This window comes from Microtus oregoni, unplaced genomic scaffold (assembly GCF_018167655.1).
Source record: "Microtus oregoni isolate MIOR12 unplaced genomic scaffold, Mior012 000045F_ref0000178, whole genome shotgun sequence".
Lineage (NCBI taxonomy): Eukaryota > Metazoa > Chordata > Mammalia > Rodentia > Cricetidae > Microtus > Microtus oregoni.
This window is the reverse complement of record NW_024543219.1, coordinates 3,233,340-3,258,504: the sequence shown is the minus strand read 5'-3', so window position 1 is coordinate 3,258,504 and position 25,165 is coordinate 3,233,340. Positions and strand designations below refer to the sequence as shown.

At 42.0% G+C, this 25,165-nt stretch overlaps 1 protein-coding gene across 7 annotated transcripts in view; it reads right to left on the bottom strand.

Annotated features, from left to right (window-relative positions):
• Nucleotides 1-25,165, bottom strand: part of Zdhhc20 (zinc finger DHHC-type palmitoyltransferase 20) — a 62,604-nt gene that overhangs the window by 24,156 nt on the left and 13,283 nt on the right. For all 7 annotated transcript variants that reach the window (XR_005972531.1, XR_005972532.1, XM_041633947.1 and 4 more), the window contains 5 exons: nt 23,600-23,626; nt 18,221-18,324; nt 7,473-7,593; nt 1,578-1,647; nt 488-520 (listed from right to left, as the gene is read on the bottom strand). Coding sequence is in view for 5 of the 7 variants with exons in the window: in XM_041633947.1 (XP_041489881.1) it covers nt 488-520; nt 1,578-1,647; nt 7,473-7,593; nt 18,221-18,324; nt 23,600-23,626 (355 nt within the window). In the remaining 2 variants the exon portion in view is untranslated. The remainder of the gene's footprint in view (nt 1-487; nt 521-1,577; nt 1,648-7,472; nt 7,594-18,220; nt 18,325-23,599; nt 23,627-25,165) is intronic.

The window sequence follows — 25,165 nt, the reverse complement described above, 5'->3', positions numbered from 1 at the left end:
CTTGAAGTCATAAGTGGGGGAAAGAAAGCAGAAAGGTTACATCATTACTATCGGGAAATAGGACAAGTGAGAAGTGGAAAACAACAGTATCGTAACTGTGGATGTTTTTAATTGTTATACAAATTTTTGCAACTCGAATGTTAATTTTTAACTTATTACCATTTGGATTATTTATCAGAGATATTTTTAAATGAAAAATATAAGTGCATCTACATGTGTATGCACAGATATACATATCTATATACGTTTATATGTGTGTGTGTATATGTATTAGTAATTTAATTGAGCTCAAAAACAAGACCACTGGAATGGGGTATATGGTTTTAGTCATAGAGAGCACTTACAATGTGTAGAGACCCTGGATGTAAACACTAGTACCAGTGGAGGAAAAAAGGATTACTAAAGAAAATCATTCTCAGTTCCCTGCTTCTAACGTCCAACCTCCACCCCTTTGATTTAGGCAATTTCTACTCTTTTTCATACATACCAAGGACAGTGATGATCCATCTTAAGAACACATCTAGGAATCAAGCATAAGAAAAGTCCATTCAGAAAAATCCTGACTCTAATTTCTCATTATTTTACTGAAGTTAAAATATCCCCTTAAAACTAAATCTTTGAGAACCAACCTAGAAACACCAGGTAACTTCTGCTACCTTCATAAGTACCTCCCCAGATAAACAGTCACTAGTTTTTACACTGTGATGTCAGTTCAACACAGCCAGCTTATTTACCACACCAAATGACATCTTATTATTCAGGTCTGGGAATGATTCTTGGTACATTAGAGGGCCCAATTTGAACATCAGCTAAGGAGATAAACAGATGACCTCTAGTACTATAGGCATGAGCAGATCAAGAAAGTCAATCCTTAGAAGTGCACACACCAGACACTAACACATAGCTTAAGATGGTTGCTTTCCTACATTCTTTAACATCAAGTTTCCCCGTGATGACCACTACTATACTTTAGCATAAGAACACCAAAACAAAACCAAACTTTCTTCCCTCTAGAGTACTTTTTATACATGTAGAAAGCGAGATTACAGAGCTCACAAAGAATGAGAAACTCAACACCCAGAAACTTACACAGCTTGTCTAAGAGGCTTGGATTAGTCAAGAGTTTTATTTTATTATTATTATTTTTAATATAGATTTATTTATTTATTATGTATACAATATTCTGCCTTCATGTATGCCCGCACGCCAGAAGAGGGCACCAGATCTCATTACAGATGGTTGTGAGCCATCATGTGGTTGCTGGGAATTGAACTCAGGACCTCTGGAAGAGCAACCAGTGCTCTTAACCACTGAGCCATCTCTCCAGCCCCCCACTCAAGAGTTTTAAACCAAGTAGATTTAAAATTAAAATTCTACTCAACTAGCGGAGAAATGGTTATCAAAGACTTCTTCTAGTATATTCTAGCTTATATACGTATTTATGTCAGCTCTATGTCCACAGCAAATAATGGGAAAGGATGAAATGGCTTTGCTAAATATGAAGAAGCATGTAAAATGTTTCTCTGTTGCCAAATTCCAGGGCAGGGTTAAAGGAAAACAAACTGAGTAACACTCACCGGTCACACGCAGAGCAGTGATGAGCCCGATCAGGTTTAATCAACTGACATTTTTCACAATATCGGATAGCTAGAGAGAAGAAAAAAAGAAACAACTCAAAGGTGTGCAAGCTTACTGATACATAAAGCTTGAAATTTGGAATATATTCTGGAAACCGACAGTGAGCCATTTTAAAATACCAAAATGCACCAGAGTATCTCAAATAAAATGTCAAGAAAAAGGGGGCCTCATAATGTATCTTCCCAGAAGTTTTCAAACTAAATAAAGTAGATCTGAAGTAAGCAGTGTGCAGAAGTCCAAACACCAAGACGAATAGCAGAACTAGTCCAGAGCTCAGGTCCACCGAGTCCCAGACCCAGTGCTTTGTTGACTACAGCACACCGTCTGGAACAGAGTCTCACCATACTTAAGACATTCACCTTCTGTCTGAATCCGCCCTATTCCAGACCAATGAGGATTCAGTTTTGGAACAACAACAAAAACCTCTTTGAAACTAAAATTCTAATACATGCTATGCTATTGTCTGGTTCACATTCAATTGTTCAAAGATACTGATCACCTACTATGTGCCAGGTAATCTAAACAAAAATCCCTACTTTGTGAAGCTTACATATTCTATGTTCTAGGGACTAAGACAATCAATAGAATAAACAATGCATTGGATCGTGACAGTGGACAGTAAGGAAACAGAATGGGAGGAGTCCAACTCACAAACATCCGAGAAAACAAAGGGAGTTTGAGGATAAGGGTGTCTCTCAGAAGGCAGAGCCTAGCACAAAATGCTAGATGCCTGGGAGGCTTGAGGCAGAAGGATCTGAAGTTCAAGGTCATTATCAACTACACAGGGAGTTTGAGGCCAATATGGGATATAGAGGCGTGAAAGAAAAACTAACAAACAAACAAAACCTCCTACTCTCTTGGAAAATGAAGAATCTAGTTAGAGGAACAAACTCAGTGATAGAAAACTGCTTGACGGGTTTGAACAGTAACAAATGCGGGAACTGAAAAGATGGCTCAGTGGCTAAAAACATTTGCTGCTTGCTCTTTCAGAGAGGATCAAGGTTGAGTTCCCAGCACCCATGGCACGCGGCTCACAACCATTTATAACTCTAGCTCCGGACCTCTGGCCTCCTAGTATACATACTTACATGCAGACAAACATATACACACATACACACACCTACACCTAATTAAAAATAAATTTTTAAAATATAACAAATAAGAATGCTTATTACAGATATTTTAAATTTAAAAACGCCAGGGTAATTTCCTTTTTTAAAAAATGTGTATAAATGTTTTGCATGAATGTATGTTCCATGCAACCCGTTCATGCCTGGTGGCCTTGGAAGTCCAGAAGAGGGCATCAGATTCCTTGGAACTCGAATTACAGTTGTGAGCTGCCATGTAGGTACGAGGAAGTCCTGGGTCCTCTGGAAGAGTAGCCAGAGCTCTTAACTGCTGAGCTATTGCTCAAGTTCCTAAGAATAATTTTATCCATGAAATGGCTAAATACTTTATGGTATGTCTATATAGTGCACTATTCTGCAGAACAACAAGTTCCCACACAAAACACATATTCCGTTAAGGAAAATACAGCCAGCTGAAGATGGCACCACTAATGCTTAGTCTATATACCAAACAGAAACCTAAGGTTACATGTGTAGGAAGCTCAGGATCAGAAAGAAGCCAAGCACTTCATGTGCCCATTCCCCTACATCCTCCCTCCATGCTGTGTGTGACAGCTGTGCACATATTTAGGTGCAGGGATGTGAACAAAATCAAAAAGGTCCTACCAGAAACGGGTTGGAAAGGAAGGAGGAGAGGAAGGGAGGGAGGGAGGGAGGGAGGGAGGGAGGGAGGGAGATTAATCCAGTATTTAGAAGGCAGAAGCAGTGGGATTACTGTGAGTTCAATCCTAGCATGATCTACATATCGAGTTCTAGGGCTCCATATTGAAATCATGTCTAAAGGAGGGATAGAGGGAGGAAGGAAACAGTACTTAACAAATGAGCAGATAAAGGCAAATAGTTGCACAATCAAAGGAAACTTCATTCTTGTACAGAGCAACCAAAAAAAGCACAGTGTCAACGACAGAAATAGAGCAAGGTACAGATGTTTTTTCATTTGTTCAATGAATACTTGTGAGTTCTACGAATGATAAATACTGCCCCTTTCTAGAAATAAAGGTGAACACCTTTAATGCCAGCACTCATGAGATTTCTGAGTTTGAAGTCAGTCTGGTCTACAGAGGGAGTTCCAGGACAGCCAGGGCTACATGGAGAAATCCTGTGTCAAAACAAAATAAAATAAAAAAAAAAACAAACAAATAACAAAAAAGGATATAGCTATCAACCTGCTGTTTTGAAAATTACACACTGTCCAAATTTTGCTAAACTTGGGAATTCATAAACCCATTGCAAGTATGGAACGGGGTTAAAAACATCTAATATACAGAACTACAAGTACTATTATCAATTAGTTGTTTCAAAATTCTTCATAAAATAAAAAGGACTGCTTAATATTAGCTGTCACTTTTTGGAAATGAGTTCTGCTAAAACCTCATCACAGGCCGAGATGCACACTCGCGTGCTTTCTCTCATCTCATGCGGGTATGCACACTCACGTGCTTTCTCTCATCTCACACAGGGATGCACACTCGCGTGCTTTCTCTCATCTCACGCGGGGATGCACACTCGCGAGCTTTCTCTCATCTCACGCGGGGATGTACACTCGCGTGCTTTCTCTCATCTCACGCCGGGATGCACATGCGCGTGCTTTCTCTCATCTCACACAGGGATGCACACTCGCGTGCTTTCTCTCATCTCACGCCGAGATGCACACTCGCGTGCTTTCTCTCATCTCACGCCGGGATGCACACTCGCGTGCTTTCTCTCACCTCACGCGGGGATGCACACTCGCGTACTTTCTCTCATCACACGCGGGGATGCACACTCGCGTGCTTTCTCTCATCACACGCCGGGATGCACACTCGCGTGCTTTCTCTCATCTCACACAGGGATGCACACTCGCGTGCTTTCTCTCATCTCACACAGGGATGTACACTCGCGTGCTTTCTCTCATCACACGCGGGGATGCACACTCGCGTGCTTTCATCTCACGCGGGGATGCACACTCACGTGCTTTCTCTCATCTCATGCGGGGATGCACACTCGCGTGCTTTCTCTCATCTCACGCGGGGATGCACACTCGCGTGCTTTCTCTCATCTCACGCGGGGATGCACACTCGCGTGCTTTCTCTCATCTCATGTGGCATTTCTTTTTTTTTTTTTTTGTTTTTGTTTTTGTTTTTTCAAGACAGGGTTTCTCTGTGGCTTTGGAGCCTGTCCTGGAACTAGCTCTGTAGACCAGGCTGGCCTCGAACTCACAGAGATCCGCCTGCCTCTGCCTCCCGAGTGCTGGGATTAAAGGCGTGCGCCACCACCGCCCGGCCTCATGTGGCATTTCTACAGACCCAGAGAGCAGACGGACCCTCAGGCTGAAATGAAGAAACTGCAACAGGACAGGAGGCAGGGGAGGGAAGGGTTCTCATCCTTCCGGCTAAGAATGAAGAAGACCTCACAGACAACATGAACCATGGTACAGTCAAATTGCGTACTCTGACCTCTGTACAATGCACGGTTAGAGTTCCTTTGGCTTTCTGAACTGTTTCTATCCTTTCAATCTGAAATCTGTATAATGTACCTTAAAGATCCCATAATGGTCTCATTTACAAAAAAAAAATAATATACCAAAACACCTTTACTTAATCTCTTAAGCGTTTTTAACAATGTAACTTCAAAACCCAGCTTTTGTTAAGAGAGAAAAGTAACTCCTTCCTGAGAAGCCCACTCCGATGGGCACAGCCATCTTTCTCCTAAGCTGGCAACCTCTCTAGCACTGGTGTTTATCTATATCAGAAACTTTTTAGAAGTGTTTGTTTTTAATTAGGTACGTAAGAGTGTGTTTCCGTGAGTATGTGCACGTGGACGCAGGAGCCTGTGGTGGCTAGAAGAGGGTACTGGCTTCCCTGGAGCTAGTTACAGGTGGCTATGAGCCACACGACATGGATACCGGGACCAAACTCCGGTCCTTCACCGAGTAGAAAGAACGCTGAACCTATCATTTTTCTTAATAAACTTCAACTCTGCTTCATATTGACTCCTTCTGAAATTCTGTGATCTGTGTCACAAATCCTGGCTTGACCTTCAAGCCTCCGAAAGGACACTTGGGACTGCACTGCTAGCAGCATCAGGCTGTGGCTTCTGTTGCTACTGCCGTAACTTGGGTTTCAAATGTCTAAGTGACTTGTACAGCACTAGTAAAGAAAACATGACAGTTAAATCTACATTAGATGATTTTTTTATTTGCTTTTTTGTTGTTGTTGGGTTTCTTCTTTGTTTTGTTTGAGACAGGGTTTCTCAGTGTAGTCCTGGTTATTGTGGAATTCGCTTTACAGACCAGGCTGGTCTCAGAACTCACAGAGATCTGCCTGCTTCTGCCTCCTGAGTGCTGGGATTAACAGTGTGTGCAACCACTCCCCGTTTGCAACAGAGTATCCTATACTTTAATATGCTAACTATATCTTTTATCATGTGTTGCCTGTGTGTAGTATGTTTTTTTTTTGGTTTTTCGAGACAGGGTTTCTCTGTGGTTTTGGAGCCTGTCCTGGAACTAGCTCTTGTAGACCAGGCTGGTCTCGAACTCACAGAGATCCTCCTGCCTCTGCCTCCCAAGTGCTGGGATTAAAGGCGTGCGCCACCACCGCCTGGCCTGTGTGTAGTATGGTATACATATAGTACACATATGGAGACCACGAGAAAATCCGTCTTCCACTGCCTTGACATAGGATCTCCTACTCAGCAGGAAGCTGGCTGTTTTGGCCAGTGCTCTCAGAAAGTGCCTGTTCTCACCCTGCAGGGATACAGGCATTCACTGCAAAGCTGGATTTTTTTTTTAAAACTGGTTTTTAAATACTTGTTTCTTTGGTTTTTCTTTTCTTACTGTTTTAAAAAAGACCTATTTATTTATTATATATACAACATTCTGCCTCCATGTATGACTGTAAGCCAGAAGAGGGTATTATAGATGGTTGTGAGCCGCCATGTGGTTGCTGGGAATTGAAGCAAGTTGGGGAGGAAGGGTTTATTTGCTTATACTTCCACATCCATAGTCCATCACTGAAGGAAGTCAGAACAAGAGCTCCAACAGAGCAGGAACTGATGCAGAGACAATGAAGGGTGCTGCTTCCTGGCTTGCTCTCCATGGCTTGCTCAGCTTGCTTTCTTATAGAACCCAGGACTACAACCCAGCATGACCCCACCCACTATGGGCTGGGTCTTCATCCATCAATGGCAAATTAAGAAAATGCTCAATAGGCTGGCCCACAGCCCCTTCTTATGGGGGCATTTTCTCAACTGAGGCGCCCTCCTTGCTGAGGATTCTTGTTTGTGCCATGCTGACATAAAACGAGCCAGCACCTAGCTCAGAGTTCACGGCCTCACAAAATCTTAAATTTGGTCAATTTCTTCCCTGCTGTCTTTAATTCTCCCATTTTTCATACATTCTTGAGTTCTTTTTATTATTCAGGACATAGCATAGATGAATTCAAAGCAGAATTTTCAGATGATAGTGTTCTGGGAGCAGTACTTGAAAGGCTGAGTGTTAGAGGAAAGCAGGCAACGAGACAAACCAAACCCAGACTCACGAGAGTGAAGCCCTCCAACAACCTGCATCAATACAGGTAAGCATCCATTTACATCTGAAATATTGCACAACATACATTAAACAGGAGCCCGTGATCCTGGCATCACATGCAGGCATTAGTCAAGCCAAGCAGATCTATCAGGACAGAGACATTTAAAACTCCTTTGCCAAGTTCAGCCGATTTCTCTTACCTTTAGAAGCTGATGTGGTGTAGACAGGCAAGTCTCTTGCGGCTCTTCTTAAAATGTCTTGCTGTCTTTCTTGGCTGAACTCCTTCTCATAACGTTCTTTTTCCAAGTTTGACAAGTAGAACTAGAAAGAGAGAAATAACTACTAAACCCGTAATTCTTAGTTAATGTGCTGAGGAAAAGCTTTATCTAAAATAGGGGGAGTCTCATGAAGCAGAACAAAACTTGTTTCTTACTTAAGTTTATGTACATTTTAACAAAAACTACCCAGACTAAAGGAGTTAGGCTGGGTGGTACTGCCATGTGATTCAATCCCAGTACTGGGGAGGCAGGGGCAGGCAGAGCTCTGTGAGTTCAAGGCCAGCTTGGTCTAGAAAGGGAGTTCTAAGACAGCCAGGGCTCCACAGAGAAACCCTGCCTTGGGGGAAAAAAAAGTATTAGTGCTTCCTAGTAATGACTGGATAGGGCAGGAAATCCACTATTTTTGCACCTTTGCCTTTTACAGATGAAATTAAAATCCTTAATAAAAAATAGTTTAGCTGGGCGGTGGTGGCGCACGCCTTTAATCCCAGCACTCTGGGGAGGCAGAGGCAGGCGGATCTCTGTGAGTTCCAGGACAGGAACCAACTGCTACAAAGAAACCCTGTCTCGAAAATTTAAAAAAAAAAAATAGTTTAACACATCTATTCATTCAGTAAAAAAATATTGGGGGCTGGAAATATGGCTCAGTGGAAGAATGACTGCCTAGTGACACCAAGTAATTTTTCTTTTTTTATAAATTACTATTAACTAGGTATAATGCCTCATGCCCGCAATCCTAGTACTTGGAAGGCAGCAAAAGATTGCCATAAGTAAATACCTGGGCTGCAAGGTCTGACAAAAGAAAATTATGTAACAATAGATGAAATTAAAATAAGCATATATATAAGTAAATATGAAATATTTGTAAGTGAACTAAGTACGTAAAGTAAAAGTTACTACCAAGTGTTTTTCTTCTCCACTTGCATGTTTATGTATGTGTTCACAGTGGGTATATGTACATGTATGCTAATGCTGTATACATACGTGTGTGTGTGTGTGTGTGTGTGTATAGAGGTGTCAGAGATCAGTGTTGTGTGTTTTCCTCAATCACTCTCCTGAGTGCTGGGACTAAAGGTATGTGCCACCACACCCTGCTCCCTCTACTCTCCGTCTCCTCCCAATTCTCCCTGAGTCCCGGAAGTAGCGATACAGACGCCCCATTAAAGGCTGAGCACTCAGCAAATTATTTCTGTGCTTTGAGCAGCTATGTGTCTCTGTAGTAATGCTGCCACCCTCTACGAAAGGAAGCTTCTCTGACCTGAGCTGAATTCTAGAGAAACTTTTACTTTTTTTTTAAGTTATTTATTTATATTTTATGTACAAGTGCACTGCATGTACACGTGCAAGCCAGAAGAGAGTGCCAGATCTCATTACAGATGGTTGTGAGCCACCATGTGGGAGCTGGGAATCAAACTCAGGTCCTCTGGAAGAGCAGCCAGTGCTCTTAACCATTAAGCCATCTCTCCAGTCCCCCAAAACATTTACTTTTTACAAGGCCAGACAAAGGTTGATATGCTCGGATGAGAGGGAGATCCCTGGCAAGAAATCCCATGTTTTGGGGCTCCTTTTCTAAATGCCTAAGTGCCATCAAAAGCTACCCATTCATACTTTCCATTGTTTTAACCTTTATTTTTTTTCTTCTAAATACATGTAGGTATATGCCTGCATGTGGGTATATGAGCGTTAGTGTAGGTGCTAGCAGAGTCCAGAGATACTGGATCCCTGGAGCCGGATTTAGCGCTTTGAAGCCACCATCTGTCATGGTGCTGGGCACTGAACCCAGGTCCTCTGGGAGCAGTGAGTGCTCCCGTCTGCTCAGCTACTTCTCCAGCCCCATCATTTTTATTTTTGAAAAGCCAACCAACTGTGCTATTCTCTCCAGAATTACCAGGGTTCATCATCATTGATAACCTCCTTTCCTCAACAAAACATTCCTTTCAGAGGTGTTTTGGCTGGTTTTTATTTGGGGGGGGGTATAGTTTTTCATATAATATATCATATTCATATATCATATTTTTCCCTTCCCAACTCCTAGATCCTCCCCACCTCCCTACCAACTTCATGTTCTCTCTCTCCAAAACAAACAAAAACCAAAGAAAAAAAATCAAAACAAATTAAAACAACAAAACACACAAAAATATCATGGAGTCCTCTAGTTTATTAGGGTCACGCTATGCAGCTGGTTTAGAACCAGCTGTGTACCCCAGGCTGGCCTTGAATGTTCAAGCCTCTCTCCTCTGCATTCCCAGTGCTGGGATTACAGGCCACCAAGGCCACCTGGGTTAATTTCAGAAACCTTTTCCCTGCCAAATATGAATTTAATTTCTCTTCTTTTTATGTCCTTCCATCTTCTAGGACTTCTTGTAACTAGGATTTTCTGTATTTTTAATCAAGTCTATTTCACAGATTTGCTTTTTAAAATTAATTATAACAGACTTGTTTTTTAAATGTTTTATATTTTAACAACACTGACTATCTATTTTTGCTCATATTTTCACATGGTCACACTTAAGGAACACTGATCTGTGCTAATCAAACGGGAAGCTGCCCCACTGTCACACAGACTTTTCTATATCTTAAGTAAGGCAAGAGCTTGTGACTCTGGAAAGTCAGGGGTTCCAGACTGCAGCATTACTGGCACACAGGTGGTCTGCACTCTCTGGCTCTTCTTCTCTGTGTCAACCACTAAGGTAAATGCTCTAGCTTCTTCCAACTGCTATCACCAACTGCTTACGAAATGCCAACAAGCACAGTGCATCCGAATGCTAATGCTGTCTTCCTAGATTCTCCAACAAGCACAGTGCATCCGAATGCTAACGCTGTCTTCCTAGATTCTCCAACAAGCACAGTGCATCCAAATGCTAACGCTGTCTTCCTAGAGTCTCCAACAAGCACAGTGCATCCGAATGCTAACGCTGTCTTCCTAGATTCTCCAGCACTGCTTTCACAAAGTGAACAACAGAAAGAGCAGTCAGAACACATGCACACTCTCTTAAGGTGAACGTCTTCATAAACTTTCCTCAGCCTCACAGACAGCTGAACACTTTCAGAAAGAAAGATAAAATCTCATGGTATGATGTTCAATAAATATTTAGCAGAGAATCTGGTCAGAAATCTGCAATTCCTCTAGGCTGAGATATCTAGCCTGTAGTGATATTTCAGACCTTGGCTTGATTGCACATTTGTGTACCCATCTTTACCATTACTGCTATGGTTTGGCTAAGAATGGGCTCCGCAGACTCAAGTGTCTGAATGTCTGGCCCAAAGGGAGTAGCACTATTAGGAGGTGTGGCCTTGTTGAAGAAAATCTCACTGTGGAGGTGGGCTTTGAGGTCTCACATACACTCACTGTGACACTCTCTCCCCGCTACATGTGGATCAAGACATAGAACTCTCAGCTTCTTCTGCAGCACCATGTCTGCCTGCATGCCACCTGCTATGACGACAATGGAGTAAACCTGCGAAACTGTAAGCCAGTCCCAATTAAATATTTTCCTTTATGAGTTCCTGTGGTCATGGTGTCTCTTCATGTAATAGACACCCTAAGATAGTTATAAAACAATGAGAAGCTTAAAACAAATGAAAAAATTTCAGATATCAGGGTATACAACACTCAATACTACTGAGTGTAATTCAAATTAAATTACAGTATGTCATTATGACCTTAAATTCAATGTTCAGAAAATTCCACTTAAATATTAGACCAAGGATGGCTCAGCTTGCCTTTAGCACACACAAAGTCCTGGGTTCAATCACCAGCAGCAAAATGACTAAGAATAAATGTTTTTAAATTATTATTTTTGTTTTAAAGGGACAGTTTTGCTACATTGTTTAGGGTGATCCCAAACTCCTGAATTCAAGCAAATCTCCTCACTCAGCTTCCTGTGTAGTCAGACTACAGGCTCACTCCAGAGTCTAACCATAAACATATATTAAAACCCTGTCTCAAAACAAAACAACAGCTATAACGACAAAACAATAGCTAGGCGGTGGGACTGAAGAGATGGCTGGTCCAGTGATTAAGAACATGTGCTGTTTCTGCAGAGGACCTGAGTGCAGCTCCCAGCACTGGCATGGCAGCTTACAACAGGGTCTCGGCACTTGTCTGACCTCCACTGGCACCAAAACACATGCAGTGCACACTCATACACGCAGGCAGAACACTCTGCATAAAAACAGCGAATCTTTAAAGTCAGCACTGTTTTAAAAGGCACAGGTCCAAAGATGACTAAAATAGGAGCCTGAGAGATGGCTCAGTGGTTAAGAGCACTGACTGCTCTTTCAGAGGACCTGGGTTCAATTCCCAGCACTGACATGGCAACTCCAGGATCCAACATCCTCACACAGACATATATACAGGCAAACACCAATAAAATAAAAATAAATTTTTAAAAAGATGAATAAAAGCAAATATTGCCTTCCAAACAAAGAATTCCAAAAATACAAGCCAGTGTAATAGCATTACAGGTGCTATGCAGCCCAGCAGTGGGCTCTGTGCACTAGAATAGCTGTACCTGCCAGGAAGGTGTCCACCGGAGCAGTAACAGCAAGACTGTTGTGAAGTAACCGACCACTTTTCTGACAGGCCCTGATGCCCTCATCCACATTCCTGGTAGTGTAAATCTACATAATACCCACAGCTGGAGGTGGAGTTGGGTGGGGGTAGGGACATGTCATGTGATTACTGTTGTTGTCCATCTGTCTTATAACTGCTCAAGTCTGTACCCATGCGGTAGAGCTGCAGCCTCAGCTGTGGCCGATTGCTAATAATGAGAGACTTATAACTGGCCAAAATGCTAAGAGTAAGCTGACTGTTGAGTGGTCAGCCCTCAGCACAACATCTCCAGAACCCTTTCCAAAGCTCAGGAAACACGGTGGAAGGAGGCAGCAGAAACAGGGATGGTGTGCTAAAACACTGTTTTCTGCACATGACATGGCGGTGGGAAAATATTATTTTAAGGTGTGTTACTTTTGTTTATGCTCTGGAGCATCTGTTTAATGGTGCAAAGATCTGTTTAATTAAATAAAAGTCACCTGTGGTCAGGAGGCTGCGTCAGCAACTAGCTGACAGGAAGGGGTGGGAGGAGCCAGGTGGAGAAGGGTTTTTAAGGAGGGGTGAGAAAAAGCAGAAGGCTACCTTGGGAGGCTGAGGTGAGCTGCTTGCTATTCAAGCCTGGGGCGGGGGGGGGGGGGGCAGACACAGGAGTCTACCACCAGCACCTTTGAGTCTTGAGTTCTTTAGAGGGACAGAGATGCAGATAAGTTCCCTCTGTAACTCAGAAAGAGTCCGTGCCTTAGGGAACAGAATATCTTCAGGCTGCAGCTGGGCTCTTGCAGCCTAACCTCTGTGGTAGCAGTGGAGTTGCAGCTGCTGACTAGAATGGCCTTAGCGTAATAGGCAGCAATAAGAAAGAGGACAACAACTGGTCACTGCACTCACGGACTCAGCAGGCACGGCTACCTGCACAAGCCTGAGTCAACATGCCATCACAAATAGGAGGCTCCTATGGCCTTACCCCAAGCCGAGCTGGCAGTTAATGGTACAGAGATGGGGGAATCATTTTTACTTAGCGGTGTGGTCACAGGTAAATTGCTCATGTTCCAGTAAGTAACTCCATACCCACGCTCAGGCAGGCCACCCTAATCCGACTCAGTGAACCATAATCACACACATTCGTGTGTGTACAAAGGAGGGACCTTGTTGGGGAAAAGGGATTCAGAGGGCTGGGGTAAGATAATGGCGACTGAGTATGATCAAAATACATCATACACGTTAATGAAACCAAAGACTTTTTAATCTATGTTAATCGTAATCTTTATTCCAAAGTAAGATAAAATATTCATTTCAAATGAGATTCTTGGAGACAGTTGTATCTAAGCTAGATAAGGGGTGTTTTCCAGAAAGACAAAGGAAAAAATCTTGGCAAGGGAACAGTGAGAGCCAACAGGATGTGAACAGCCTGCTGCTGGAAGAGCTAGTTCCCCTGCAAAGGCAATGGTGATGAAGGTCTAAGATTGCTGCAGCTACAGAGCAGAGCTGGCCTATTAGGTACCACATGCATGAACATGATCTGTATCTTGCAGTAGACTGGCAATTTCTGCACAATTATAAGCAGGAAACAGTGGTAAGACTCTAGCAGGACAGGGAATGGCAAACTTGGCTCTGACAGGCCTTGCCCCTCCCCATTACCTCTGCCTTGCTGTTAGATTACATTCCACCAAGGCCCATTCTCTTATCTGGGGACTTCCTTCCCAAGGCTGACCAACCAGGGTCCAGCCATCAAAGTTCAGCAATCAAAAGCCTCCTTTTGGCTGCCCTGATTAACATGCCCAATCAAAACAAACCAACTCCTTCTAACAAGGGGTTTCCCTTTCTCCCTTTATAAACTGCCCTTTGCCTGTGGACCGTGCTGGTCTCTCAGTAGTGCCATAGTTTATATTGGTGTACTGGTCCGACCCCCATCCCACGCAGTTCTCATACACCTTCCGATACCTGTCCTCCCCAATCAGGATCAGCTAATTGTCGACTTCCCTACAGGTGAGTTCAATTTTCCTTTTAGAGAGGATAACATTTTGCTGGGCATGGGGGCTCATGCTTACAGCCCAGCACTTGGCAGGGCAGGCTGAGGTAGGAGGACTGCCAAGATATAAGGCCAGCTTGGATTACAAAAAGAAACATTGTCCAAAACCAGAATGACAGAAACAAAACAAGAAAAACAAGCAGATATCTATGTTAAGGAGATGGCATGATGACAGCTGTTTACGTCTGCAGCTGCCCTTTCAGCCATCTTTCAGGTTTTAGTCCTCTGCCTTTTTATATAACCAGGTCTGATTAGGCAATGGTGACACTGCAGTGCACAACAGGAAGCTCAGGGAGAGACTGAGAAACACCTCAGCTGGACTCCACCTCCTCCCTGAGCACTACTGCCTAGCTAACACCGAAAAGGAGCTTGTTCCTCCCAGAGTAACTTTCACCCAGCTATGCTAGGCCGTATCACTTTTCAACTTTACTCCAATCTTCTAAATTTCTAATTGTTCTGTCATTTGCTCGTTTACCACCTTTGACTTTCACATAAAGACCAGGTGTCTCCTGATTTCCACGCAATCTCTAATCCAGCAGACACAAGGCTAGAAAGAAATTCCAGCATTATTGTAACTCAACTCCCCTAAAAAAAATTTAGTTTTTGCTTTTTAAGCCGATCTGATTCCCTGAGTCCTAACCCTTACACTCTTTCACTTCTGACCTAAAACGGTTCCGCAGCAGCAAGCTCACGAGTTCTGCAACTTCATCTATAATGCTATCCATCAGTGTACGGCATCTCAACGAGAAAAACAAATTTTGGTTTTACTTCTGCTCTTGGCTATCAAAAGACTTAGTTTAGGTGGCTCTTGAGGACTTAAAAATTCATTCAACATTTGTCAAATATCCATGGTGTGCCAGATTTTCGGGCGGGGGTATTGTGAAGAACTGAACACAGTGAAAAATCTGTGTCTCAGGGACTTTAAGTTTGATAAAGTGAAACATGTCCAAGTACCAGGTGAGCTCCGTACTGTGGTAGTTTGAATGTAACTGGCCCCATAATCTCAGAGGGAGCAGCATTATTAGGAGGTATTGTTGTGGGATTTCAATCCAATCCATTTAGCCAATGACTTTTGGGGCAAGTCCTAGGGCTTGGTCTTGTCTGTGACCACTTAAGAGCCAGAGAGGTGTGACCCCTCTCCCTCAGCACTCTTTCTCTCTCTCTTTCTCTCTTCCTCGGGTGCTCAGAGTCAGAGCAAGGAGCGGCTGGTCCCTGGGCAGAATGGCAGGACATGGGCATCTGATCTGTATCCGAGAGTATTTATCCCTATCTTACACCTAAATATATTCTCGAGCCCCTTTAACACCACCATGCTCCTGCTGTGATAACAATGGACTGAACCTCTGAAACTCTAAGCGAGTCCCCTCAATTAAATGATTTCCTTCTAAGAGTTGCTGTGTTCATGGTGTCTCTTCACAGCAATAGGAACCTTAAGATAATGGCAGAGCAGACGTACAGTTCTAGGCAGGGCCAGTGGACCAAACTTAGCTGGAAGAGTCTGTGGAGTAGTGAGAATGTATGGGACAATAGGTATAAAAAGGTAAGGTCGAGGCAATATAATAAACCACCACAGTAACATTTAGCAGCCCCATGATGTTAGGCCATTCTTAGAGTACTGTACACACTTTATGTGTATGTACTATTTATCCAGTCCTTCAGCAATCCCATGCGGGATACTCCCACGAGGGACTGCTGTCTATCTCATTTGCCAGAGGAAGCGGTAAAGGAAATCTCCAGAGACACCACTGGCAAGTGGCAGAGTGGTGTGACCCCAGAACCAATTCTGGGCCCTCAAGCGTCTGAGGTGGAGTTCTCGCTGTTCTGATTCTCTACTTATTCCCTGTGTTGGGAACATTTACTTGTTACACAAGCTTACTCTTTTAGCTTCTGTCGTTTTGCTTTGAAATAGGGTCTTACTATGTAAACCTGCCTACCCGTGCTTTCCGAGTGCTCGGATTAAAGGCATGCACCTCCATGCCCTATATTTTCAAGACATCACTACTAAGAATTACTTAGTTAGGCATTTTTCAACTTAAAAGATTATGAATGGATAGAAGTTTGTAATGTAACTTTAAGGACTAACCATTACCAATGTTCAAAGAACATTATCTAACAAACAATTAGGTTTGATTTATGGGTTTACTTTCCGAATGGAAAATTGGCAATAGCTTGTGTAGCCTTATCTGCTCAAATTCAGCATACGTGTAACTGACAGCAGCTCCGATCCCAGAGAGACATGTATAGCCCTACTGTAACCACCCTAAACAACAGGCCTGGTAAACACAACATTATCCTCCACAACAGAAGAATAATAGCAAAAATGACTTACAACAACACAGATGAACCCTATAATTAGAATGCTAAAGAAAAGGCAGACACACAACATATGAGAATGAGAGAAATGAATCTATGTACAAATAAGGCAGAAGAATGATTTGTTATGAGGTGACTGATGACGGGAATATTCTGGTCCCTGAAGTTGCTGGGATAATGGCTAACATATGTACTCAGTTTCTGGGAAGTAATGTTTGTTTGTTTCTGAGGCAGTCTCTTTACTAAGTAGCTCAGGCTGTCCTGGAATCTGCTGTGTAGACTAGGCTGGCTTCAAACTCAGAGATCTGCCTCTGCCTCCCAGAGCTGGGATTAAAGAGTAGCCAGACGTACTAACTAGTTTTATGCCAACTTGACACAAGCTAGAGTTATCTGAAAGCAGGGAAACTCAAGAAAATGTCTCCTTAAGATCTGGCTGCAGGGGATTTTCTTAAGCAGTGAGGGAAGGCCAGGGCCGAGCCACTGTGGGTGGGGCTATCCCCAGGGTGGCCGTCCTGGGTTAAGAAAGTCACACAGAGCAATCCAGTAAGCGCACCCCTCCATGATTTCTGCTTCTGCCTCCAAGTTCCCGCCCTGTGTGAGTTCCTTCCTGACTGCCTTCTATGAACACTGATGTGGAAGCGTCAGCCAAATCAACCCTTTCCTCCCGAACTTGCTTTGGTCATGGTGTTTCACCACAGCAAGAGTAACCCTGACTAAGACACCTGGCCTACTTTGTGTGACATCTTACCAAGGGTACACCTGGGACTTTATTTTCTGTATACAGACTGTCTACAGAATATTAAATGGAAGTTGGTATTTTAAATTAAATGGTCTACAATTTTTAACAAATTCTGAAAAGTTAACATGAAGGAAAACAATTATATTACTTCTATCATCCAATATTTGAATATTCATCCTGAAAACAGGAATATCTTAAAAATTGGAAAATGTCAGTCCTCACATGCATCCCACAGAGACAGACACAATTTTCTGAGAAGAAAACCGGAGCTCTGAAATTAATGTGTAGAAAAACAAAAACAAAAACCTCAAGCAGTCTTAACTCTGTGCATATGCAGTGTGTGTGTGTGTATGCGCGCGCATGTGCAGGGTGTGTGTGCGTGTACATGTTATTTGCTTGTTTGGAGGACAGGGTCTCACAGTGTCCAAGGCTGGCTTTGGATTTGCCATCTTCCCGCTGAAAGCTACATTAACAGGAGTGAACCACCACCACGCCCAGCCTAGAGAGGCAGCTTCATCACCATGCTACATTACATTTCAGCAAGGAAGAACTCATCTGTGTCAAGGTAAGAAAGACTCCAGTCGCAAAACCTTCTGCACTTAAATGTTTAAAATATTTTCCAATTGCATCCTCCAAGCAGAGAAATGCAGTCACAGCAAGACGAACCCTGAATAACTGTTTTCCACAGTGACAGGTGATTTAGATACAGCACAACTGTTCATGCCTGAGAAAATATGACGGAGGAGTTTCTAAAACCCAGCCCCGCTGACCAAACTCAATTCTGACCCTGAACTTCTTTACTCAGTGTTAAGAAAATTCAGCATGCCAGTAAAGTGTTAGGACAGCTAAACATTTACTGTGCTGTCAGTAAACTGTGCTGAGAACAAGTCAGTGACTCACACTACCCAGGGATTTTACAAACGGAAACAGACAAATGTATCATGCACGGTTTGAACACAGGTAACACAGGGAATATCATTCCATCATCAGTTAAAGCATTTGACAAGCATTTGACAATTTACCAACATAAAATTTACCTCTTTGGAGGGGCTAGCAGGAGATGTGAATATTGTCATCCAATAGGACCATACAAACATAACAAAGAACAGATGGAAAGCCACAAGGTAAACAACGGTCTTTCCTGGTAAATAAAAACAAATAATATTTTATTGAGTCTGGGTGAAAAGAAAAAAATACATTAGAACAGTATGGTCACAAGACCTGATTTAATAAAAACTTTCATTTAAATATCAAATATATAAACTCCTTTATCTTTATGCTACAACAGTAAGAGATATAAAGAAATATGCTACCCTTGTTATTTCAAGGTGTAAAGTTATAAAACAAGCTTATAAACCTAACTTTATGAATAAAGGCTACATTTGGTGAGAATTAATTACATTCAGTTGCTGAGGCTCTAAGTTAAAAAAACACCTTTGAAAATTTTTGCTCACTGAGTTTGGTTTCCTTCCTTCCTTTCTTTTTTGAGACAGTGCCTCCCTACATATTCCTGGCACTCACCATGTAGACCAGGCTGGTCTCAAAATCAAACTCAGAGATCCACCTGCCTCTACCTTCTGAGTGCTTGGGTTAAAAATGTGTGCCACCACTCCCAACTGGGTTTGAATCTTTTGTTTTGAGGGTGTCTCTGTGTAATAGCCCTGAATGTCCTGGAATTTGCTTTGGATATCAGGGTGGCCTTGAGCTCACCTATTTCCTTATGCCTTTGCCTCCAGTGCTAGGATTAAAGGCTAGAACTTTGGAAAAGAGAGTTTTTGACAGGCTGGCCTTGAACTTACTTTCCAGTCCAAGATGGCCTGGATTTACTCCTGCCTCTGCTTCTCCTGCCACGCTGGCCGGAGAGAACTGGTGCGAACAATGTGCACACAGCTGCTGCTCGCTGTAATTGAGTTTTCCTTAAATGTTAATTCTCACTGACTTAAAAATTATTTAAAAGGATCCATCACTATAAACATCACACCAAGGGGAACTGGAAACAGAAAGACAAAAAGTTTTACTAAACAATAATGAAAAAATTTGAAAAACAATTCCTGTCTGGGTTAGAGTATTCTAAAATTTATTCTCTTGTTCAACATAGGGTAACAAAAAAAAGTCAGGCACTGTGAACTTGTGCCATGATCTTTTCCAAGTACACTAGTGTCCCAGCTGACATCTGGGACCCCAACTATCACTCACTGGTGTAATATTAAGCCCTTTGTTGTGCTCTGCAGTTTCTCTATCTGAAATGAACAAGGTTAGTTTTTATAAGAGGCAAGAATCAATGGCCAGAGCTGAGCCCTGTACGTGTTTTGGTGTGAAATTTTACACAAACACACTCTGAAGACAAGTTTGAATTCAACTCATCTTTAAAGTCAGACTATAAAGTTCTCTCCACTCTCAGAACTTACTTTTCCTCACAACTGCGCAGACTTCGATAAAACACTTGTTTCTATAGTCATCAGACGCTTAAGAATGATAAATTAATAAATGCAAAACACCATGTGTCTTAACCAAACCAGGGGACTTTCTAGTCACAGTTGACTTTCGCTTCTTAATTCTTCATTTCTTCCTACTGAAAGCCTCTTAGCATATGACACCGGCTTTCTTTCTAACCTTAGGCATGTAAACACGAGGATCAGAGAATTTTAATGTCACTTGTAAGAAGCCTTAATGCCAGAACTGAAATTCATAACTGCTTGATAAAAATCTAAAGTTCTGGGGGCTGGAGAGATGGCTCAGAGGTTAAGAGCATTGCCTACTCTTCCAAAGGTCCTGAGTTCAATTCCCAGCAACCACATGGTGGCTCACAACCATCTGTAATGGGGTCTGGTGCCCTCTTCTGGCCTGCAGGCATACACACAGAATATTGTATACATAATAAATAAATAAATATTTAAAAAAAAAATCTAAAGTTCTTCACCTCTGTCACCGAAAATTGTTTTCCTCCACTTTTTTAGTCAGCATTTAACTAGTCAGTTTACTTCTGTGCCAGTACCTCATGACTTCCTCCTGTAGCTAAAGTACTCTTTCTTTTCATTTCCACTAATGCTGTCCACTGTAAACATTCCGGCTCCTCAGCAAGCTGCATTTCTCTACGTTGTCTGTTCCCTTCAGGTCAAATCTTGTAGTCTATTGAGTGGACTCAAAAAATATTGAGTTGCCGGGCAGTGGCAGCGCACAACTTTAACCCCAGCACTTGGGAGGTGGAGGCAGGTGGATCTCTTTGAGTTCAAGGCCAGCCTGGTCTACAGAGCTAGTTCTAGGACAGGATCCAGAGCTAGAGTAACTCTGTCTCAAAAGAAGAAACACTCCTCCCCCCCAAAAAAAAACAAACAAACCAACACTGAGTGATTGATTTTTCCTTTGGGAACCCATTTGGGGGCTCACTCCCTTCTCTGACCCAGCTCCAAGGCCACTCACTGACTCTGAAGTGCTAGTTCACCAGTACGTCCTGTATTCATTTCCTGTCCGTCAATCAAGCTAGCAGTCTTCACTTACACCATTGGTTCTCAACTTGTGGACCAGGATCCCTTTGACAAACCTCTACGTCCAAAACTATTTACATTAGTATTTGTAACAGTAGCAAAATAACTATAATTTTATAGTTTTGGGGAGGTCACCAATACATGAGGAGCAATATTAAAGGGTCACAGCATTTAAGACGGATGTCAGCACACAAGTACTTTAAACTTGATTACTTACAACCAAGATTAGCATAAACAGATGCTTCAACTTTTAACATTTACTATTCCTTTAGGAAATTTCTACTCTCCATACACACAAAATGGTTTGCTTTAAAACACATTTCAGTTAAATATAATTAACTTCTTAGCACAATACTTGGGATATAATTAACAGACAAAAACAAATAATAATAAAAGAAAATACTGCTCTTAACTAAATTCAAATTCATGTGATGTGCTATTTTTTTCTTGAGGGGCTGGAGGGCTGAGGACCACTTAGAGTCGTGTGTGTGTGTGTGTGTGTGTGTGTGTGTGAGTGTGTGTTAGTAGCCTACTACTGAGCTGCCCTTCAATTCTCTCTCCTTTTTCCCCCTCAAGGTTTCTCTTGAAACCCCCCAAGACAGGGTTTCTCTGTGCAGCCCTAGCTGTCCTGGAACTTGCTCTGTAGACCAGGCTGGCCTCAAACTCAGAGATCACCTGCTTCTGCCTCCCAAGTGCTGGGATTAAAGGCACATGCTATCGCTGCCCAGCAACAGGGTCTTGATATATAACCAGGGTTGATCCTAAACTTATAGACCAGGCTGGCCTGTGCTGTGGGATGATCTTCCAATCTCTGTAAAAATCTGTTGCTCTCATTGCTTGATAATAAAAGCTAAATTAACCTATAAGCCAGGCAGAATAAAGTTAGGTGGGAAAGTCACACATATATACAGGGAGAAAGAAGGGTGGAGTCAAGAGAAACTTAGATGCCCAAGAAGCAAGATGCACGGTCACACGGCAACATACAGATTAACAGAAAAGGGTTAATTTAAATAGAGGAGCTAGTCAGTAATAAGCCTGAACTACAGGCCAAACATTTTATAATTAATACTAAGCATCTGAGTGATTATTTAAAAGCAACTACATGACAGGGCAGGGCAAAGACGGCTCCGCTTACAGGTCGGGAACTCATAATGCTCTTGGTCTTAGCCTCCCAAGTGCTGGATTATGTTCCAACATACCCAGCTTCCATGACTATTAAGAGGAAAACTTTGAGTCACATTTATGAAAGTGGGCTGGCAAGACGGCTCAGCAGGTAAAGGCACTCGCCAAACTGAGAGTGTGGCCCACACAGTGGAAGGAGAGAACCAACTCCCCAAAGTTGTCCTCCTCTGAGTGTGTGTACATGTGCGCACATACCCAATGTGAAAAAGTAAATGTATAAAAGTAAAAATATTTGTAAAAAAATTAAAGCTCTAAGAAAAATCTAAATCTATAAATCAAAATCTATGTTCAAAAATCACCTGTAACTCAATGTATCATAAAACTTCAAGACAGCTTTTAACAAGTGGGAAAAAGAGGAAAATATTCTTTTAAGATGTGGCTAAAAAAAACTGCAATACATACTAGTACAAATGAGAACTTTGAAAAAATAAAGTCGCCGGGTGGTGGTGGCGCACGCCTTTAATCCCAGCACTCGGGAGGCAGAGGCAGGCGGATCTCTGTGAATTCGAGACCAGCCTGGTCTACAAGAGCTAGTTCCAGGACAGGCTCCAAAGCCACAGAGAAACCCTGTCTCAAAAAAAAAAAAAGAAGAAAGAAAGAAAAAATAAAGTCAAGGCTGAACAGATGGGATACGCCTATGACATCAATATTTGGAGGCTGAACACGATATATATCTGTAACGTCATCATTTGAAGGTGGAGGCAGGTGAATCTGAAGTTAAAGATACAAAGTCAGTCCTGGAAAGCCTGAACTACATCAAAGACCCTGCCCTCAAAATACACAAAACAAAATCTTCAGATAATCCCTTCATTTGTGTCTATACTATCAACACACATAAAATAATTCTGCATTGAAAAAATGCAAAGAAAGACAGGACTTCCAAGATTGAATCTGTCTCTTCTGTTACTGAAAAGCATCCTTAAGGGCAACTTTAATCAGGCATGATCATCTCCGGTAATAAGAAAAAATATCAAGCAAGGAGTGGTAGCACACACCTTCAATCCCAGCACCTGGGAGGCAAAGGCAGGCGGTTCTCTTTGAGTCTATGGCCAGCCTGGACTATAAAGTAAGTTACAGCACAGAAAGGGCTACATAGAAAAAACTAGTCTTGAAAAACCAAAAATATAATAAAACAAATATTAATACTGTTAATTATTTAATTGTTTCAGAATCTTCTTGGTTTTTGTCTGTTAAAATCTAATTTTATTTTTGAAATTTTACTTCAGTGGTACTACTAAAGCTTTCTTCAATTCTAGTGAAATTCGTAGAAAAAATCTTTTCCCCTAGGCATTATTTGTTTGATCATTATAAACTCATTTATTCCCTTGACCTAATAATACAAATTTAAAATGTGATTTGATTAAATATCTATGAGTAATAATGTACTATTCTAAACAAATACACGAACAATGGAACCATTCTTAAGATTTAGGCATTGTAAAAGCAGACCTACCCCAGCCCAGTGAAGACTACTACCAGAACTGGAACAGACAGAGCTCCAGGGAAACACCAAGCAGAAATGCATGAATTTATACAAAATAGTGCTAGGAGCCTGCTAAAACATAGCCACGTTAGTCATTTAAGATACTGCGTGCCTAGGAAGAAACCCAGCAGAAGTACTCTCTCCTTCTAATTAAAAAGTTAAAGACACATTCTTTCTTTAAGGAAAACAAAATCCCATGAATTCACACCACTAGGTAAAAAGTACACGGTCACACAGGACTTAAAGCGAGACTGTGAGAGTCTTACCGTTTTCTCCTTTTCCAGAAACAGTAACTAGAAGAAAAAAAATAGGAGTAAATATACTTATACACCAAGTTTGTTTCATTTTCATAAAACCTGAAAAACATTCTATCATTAACAATGCAACTACTTAACATTTTTAGACCTCTTTTAAACTTCAGTGTGTTGAGAGAGCCCTTTACAGCTCTCCTCAATCCCACAGCGAGAAAAGGGCTGTTCTTTAGAATACAGTACACGCTCAGCTGGCAAAGCACTGGCTGAGGAAACACAAGGGTGTGTGCTGATTCCCCACCTATGTGCGGGAGGCAAGCATTTGGAATCCTAGTTGTGTGACCCCTGGGTGGCCAGCCAACCTCACCTGGGCACCCATTGGGGCGGGTGTAAGGGAACAGCACAGCTGGGCAAGGCCGGACGAAAGGAAACATAATACAAATCAAGGTGCCTAGTTCCCGAGAGACGATGTCAGATGGACTTCTGACCTACGCACACACTTCATATTTCCTTTTAAATGAAGCACGGTAACCATCATATTTAGGGAAAGACTGTAATAATTCATGTATACATGTAAAGTTCTCAAGTTAGGGTAGCTGACAGAGAAAAGGTACTCCATCTTTTTCCATTTTGTACTATTTTTTTTAAAAGCTTTTATTAGCTGGGCATAGTGGTGCACACCTTTAATCCCAGAACTCAGGAGGCAAAGCCAGGCAGATCTCTGTGAGTTTGAGGCCCGCCTGGTCTATAAACTAAGTTACAGGACAGTCAGAGCTATACAAAAAAACTGTCTGGAAAAAAGAAAAATAAAATAAATTTTAATAGCTGTATACTGTTTAACTGTAAATTATTTTAGAAGCCTCTGCGTTTTATGTTAAAAATCTAATTTTATTTTTGAAATTTTACTTCAATGATACTACTAAAGTTTTTTTTTAATTCCAGTGAAATTCTTTTTTTTGTTTGTTTGTTTTTTTGTTTTTCGAGGCAGGGTTTCTCTGTGGCTTGGGAGCCTGTCCTGGAAGCTCTTGTAGACCAGGCTGGTCTCGAACTCACAGAGATTCGCCTGCCTCTGCCTCCTGAGTGCTGGGATTAAAGGCGTGCGCCACCACCACCTGGCTCCAGTGAAATTCTTAGATCTTTTCCCCTAGGCATTGTTTGTTGATCATTATTAACTCATTTATTCCCTTTACCTAATAATACAAATTTAAAGTCTGGTGGTTTGATTAAGTATCTGTGTAATAACATACTATTCTAAACAAATATATGAACAATGGAACCATCCCTAGGATTAGATGATGTGGGATGTCCTTCCCTATATGTGTTGCTTTTATTAGTTGTACAATGAAGCTGTTTCGGCCAATGGCTTAGCAGAGTTAAGTGAGGCGGGAAATCCAAACACACAGATAGCACACAAGAGTGCATGAGCAGAGTGGAAGGAGACACCATGCAGCCTCTGAAGAAATAAATGTGGCACTGGTAAGCCAGTCTTGTAGCGATAACAGATAAATAGAAATGGGTTAACCTAAGAGCTAGCTAGGAATATGCCTGAGCCATGGGTCAAACATAAATGCAATTAACATA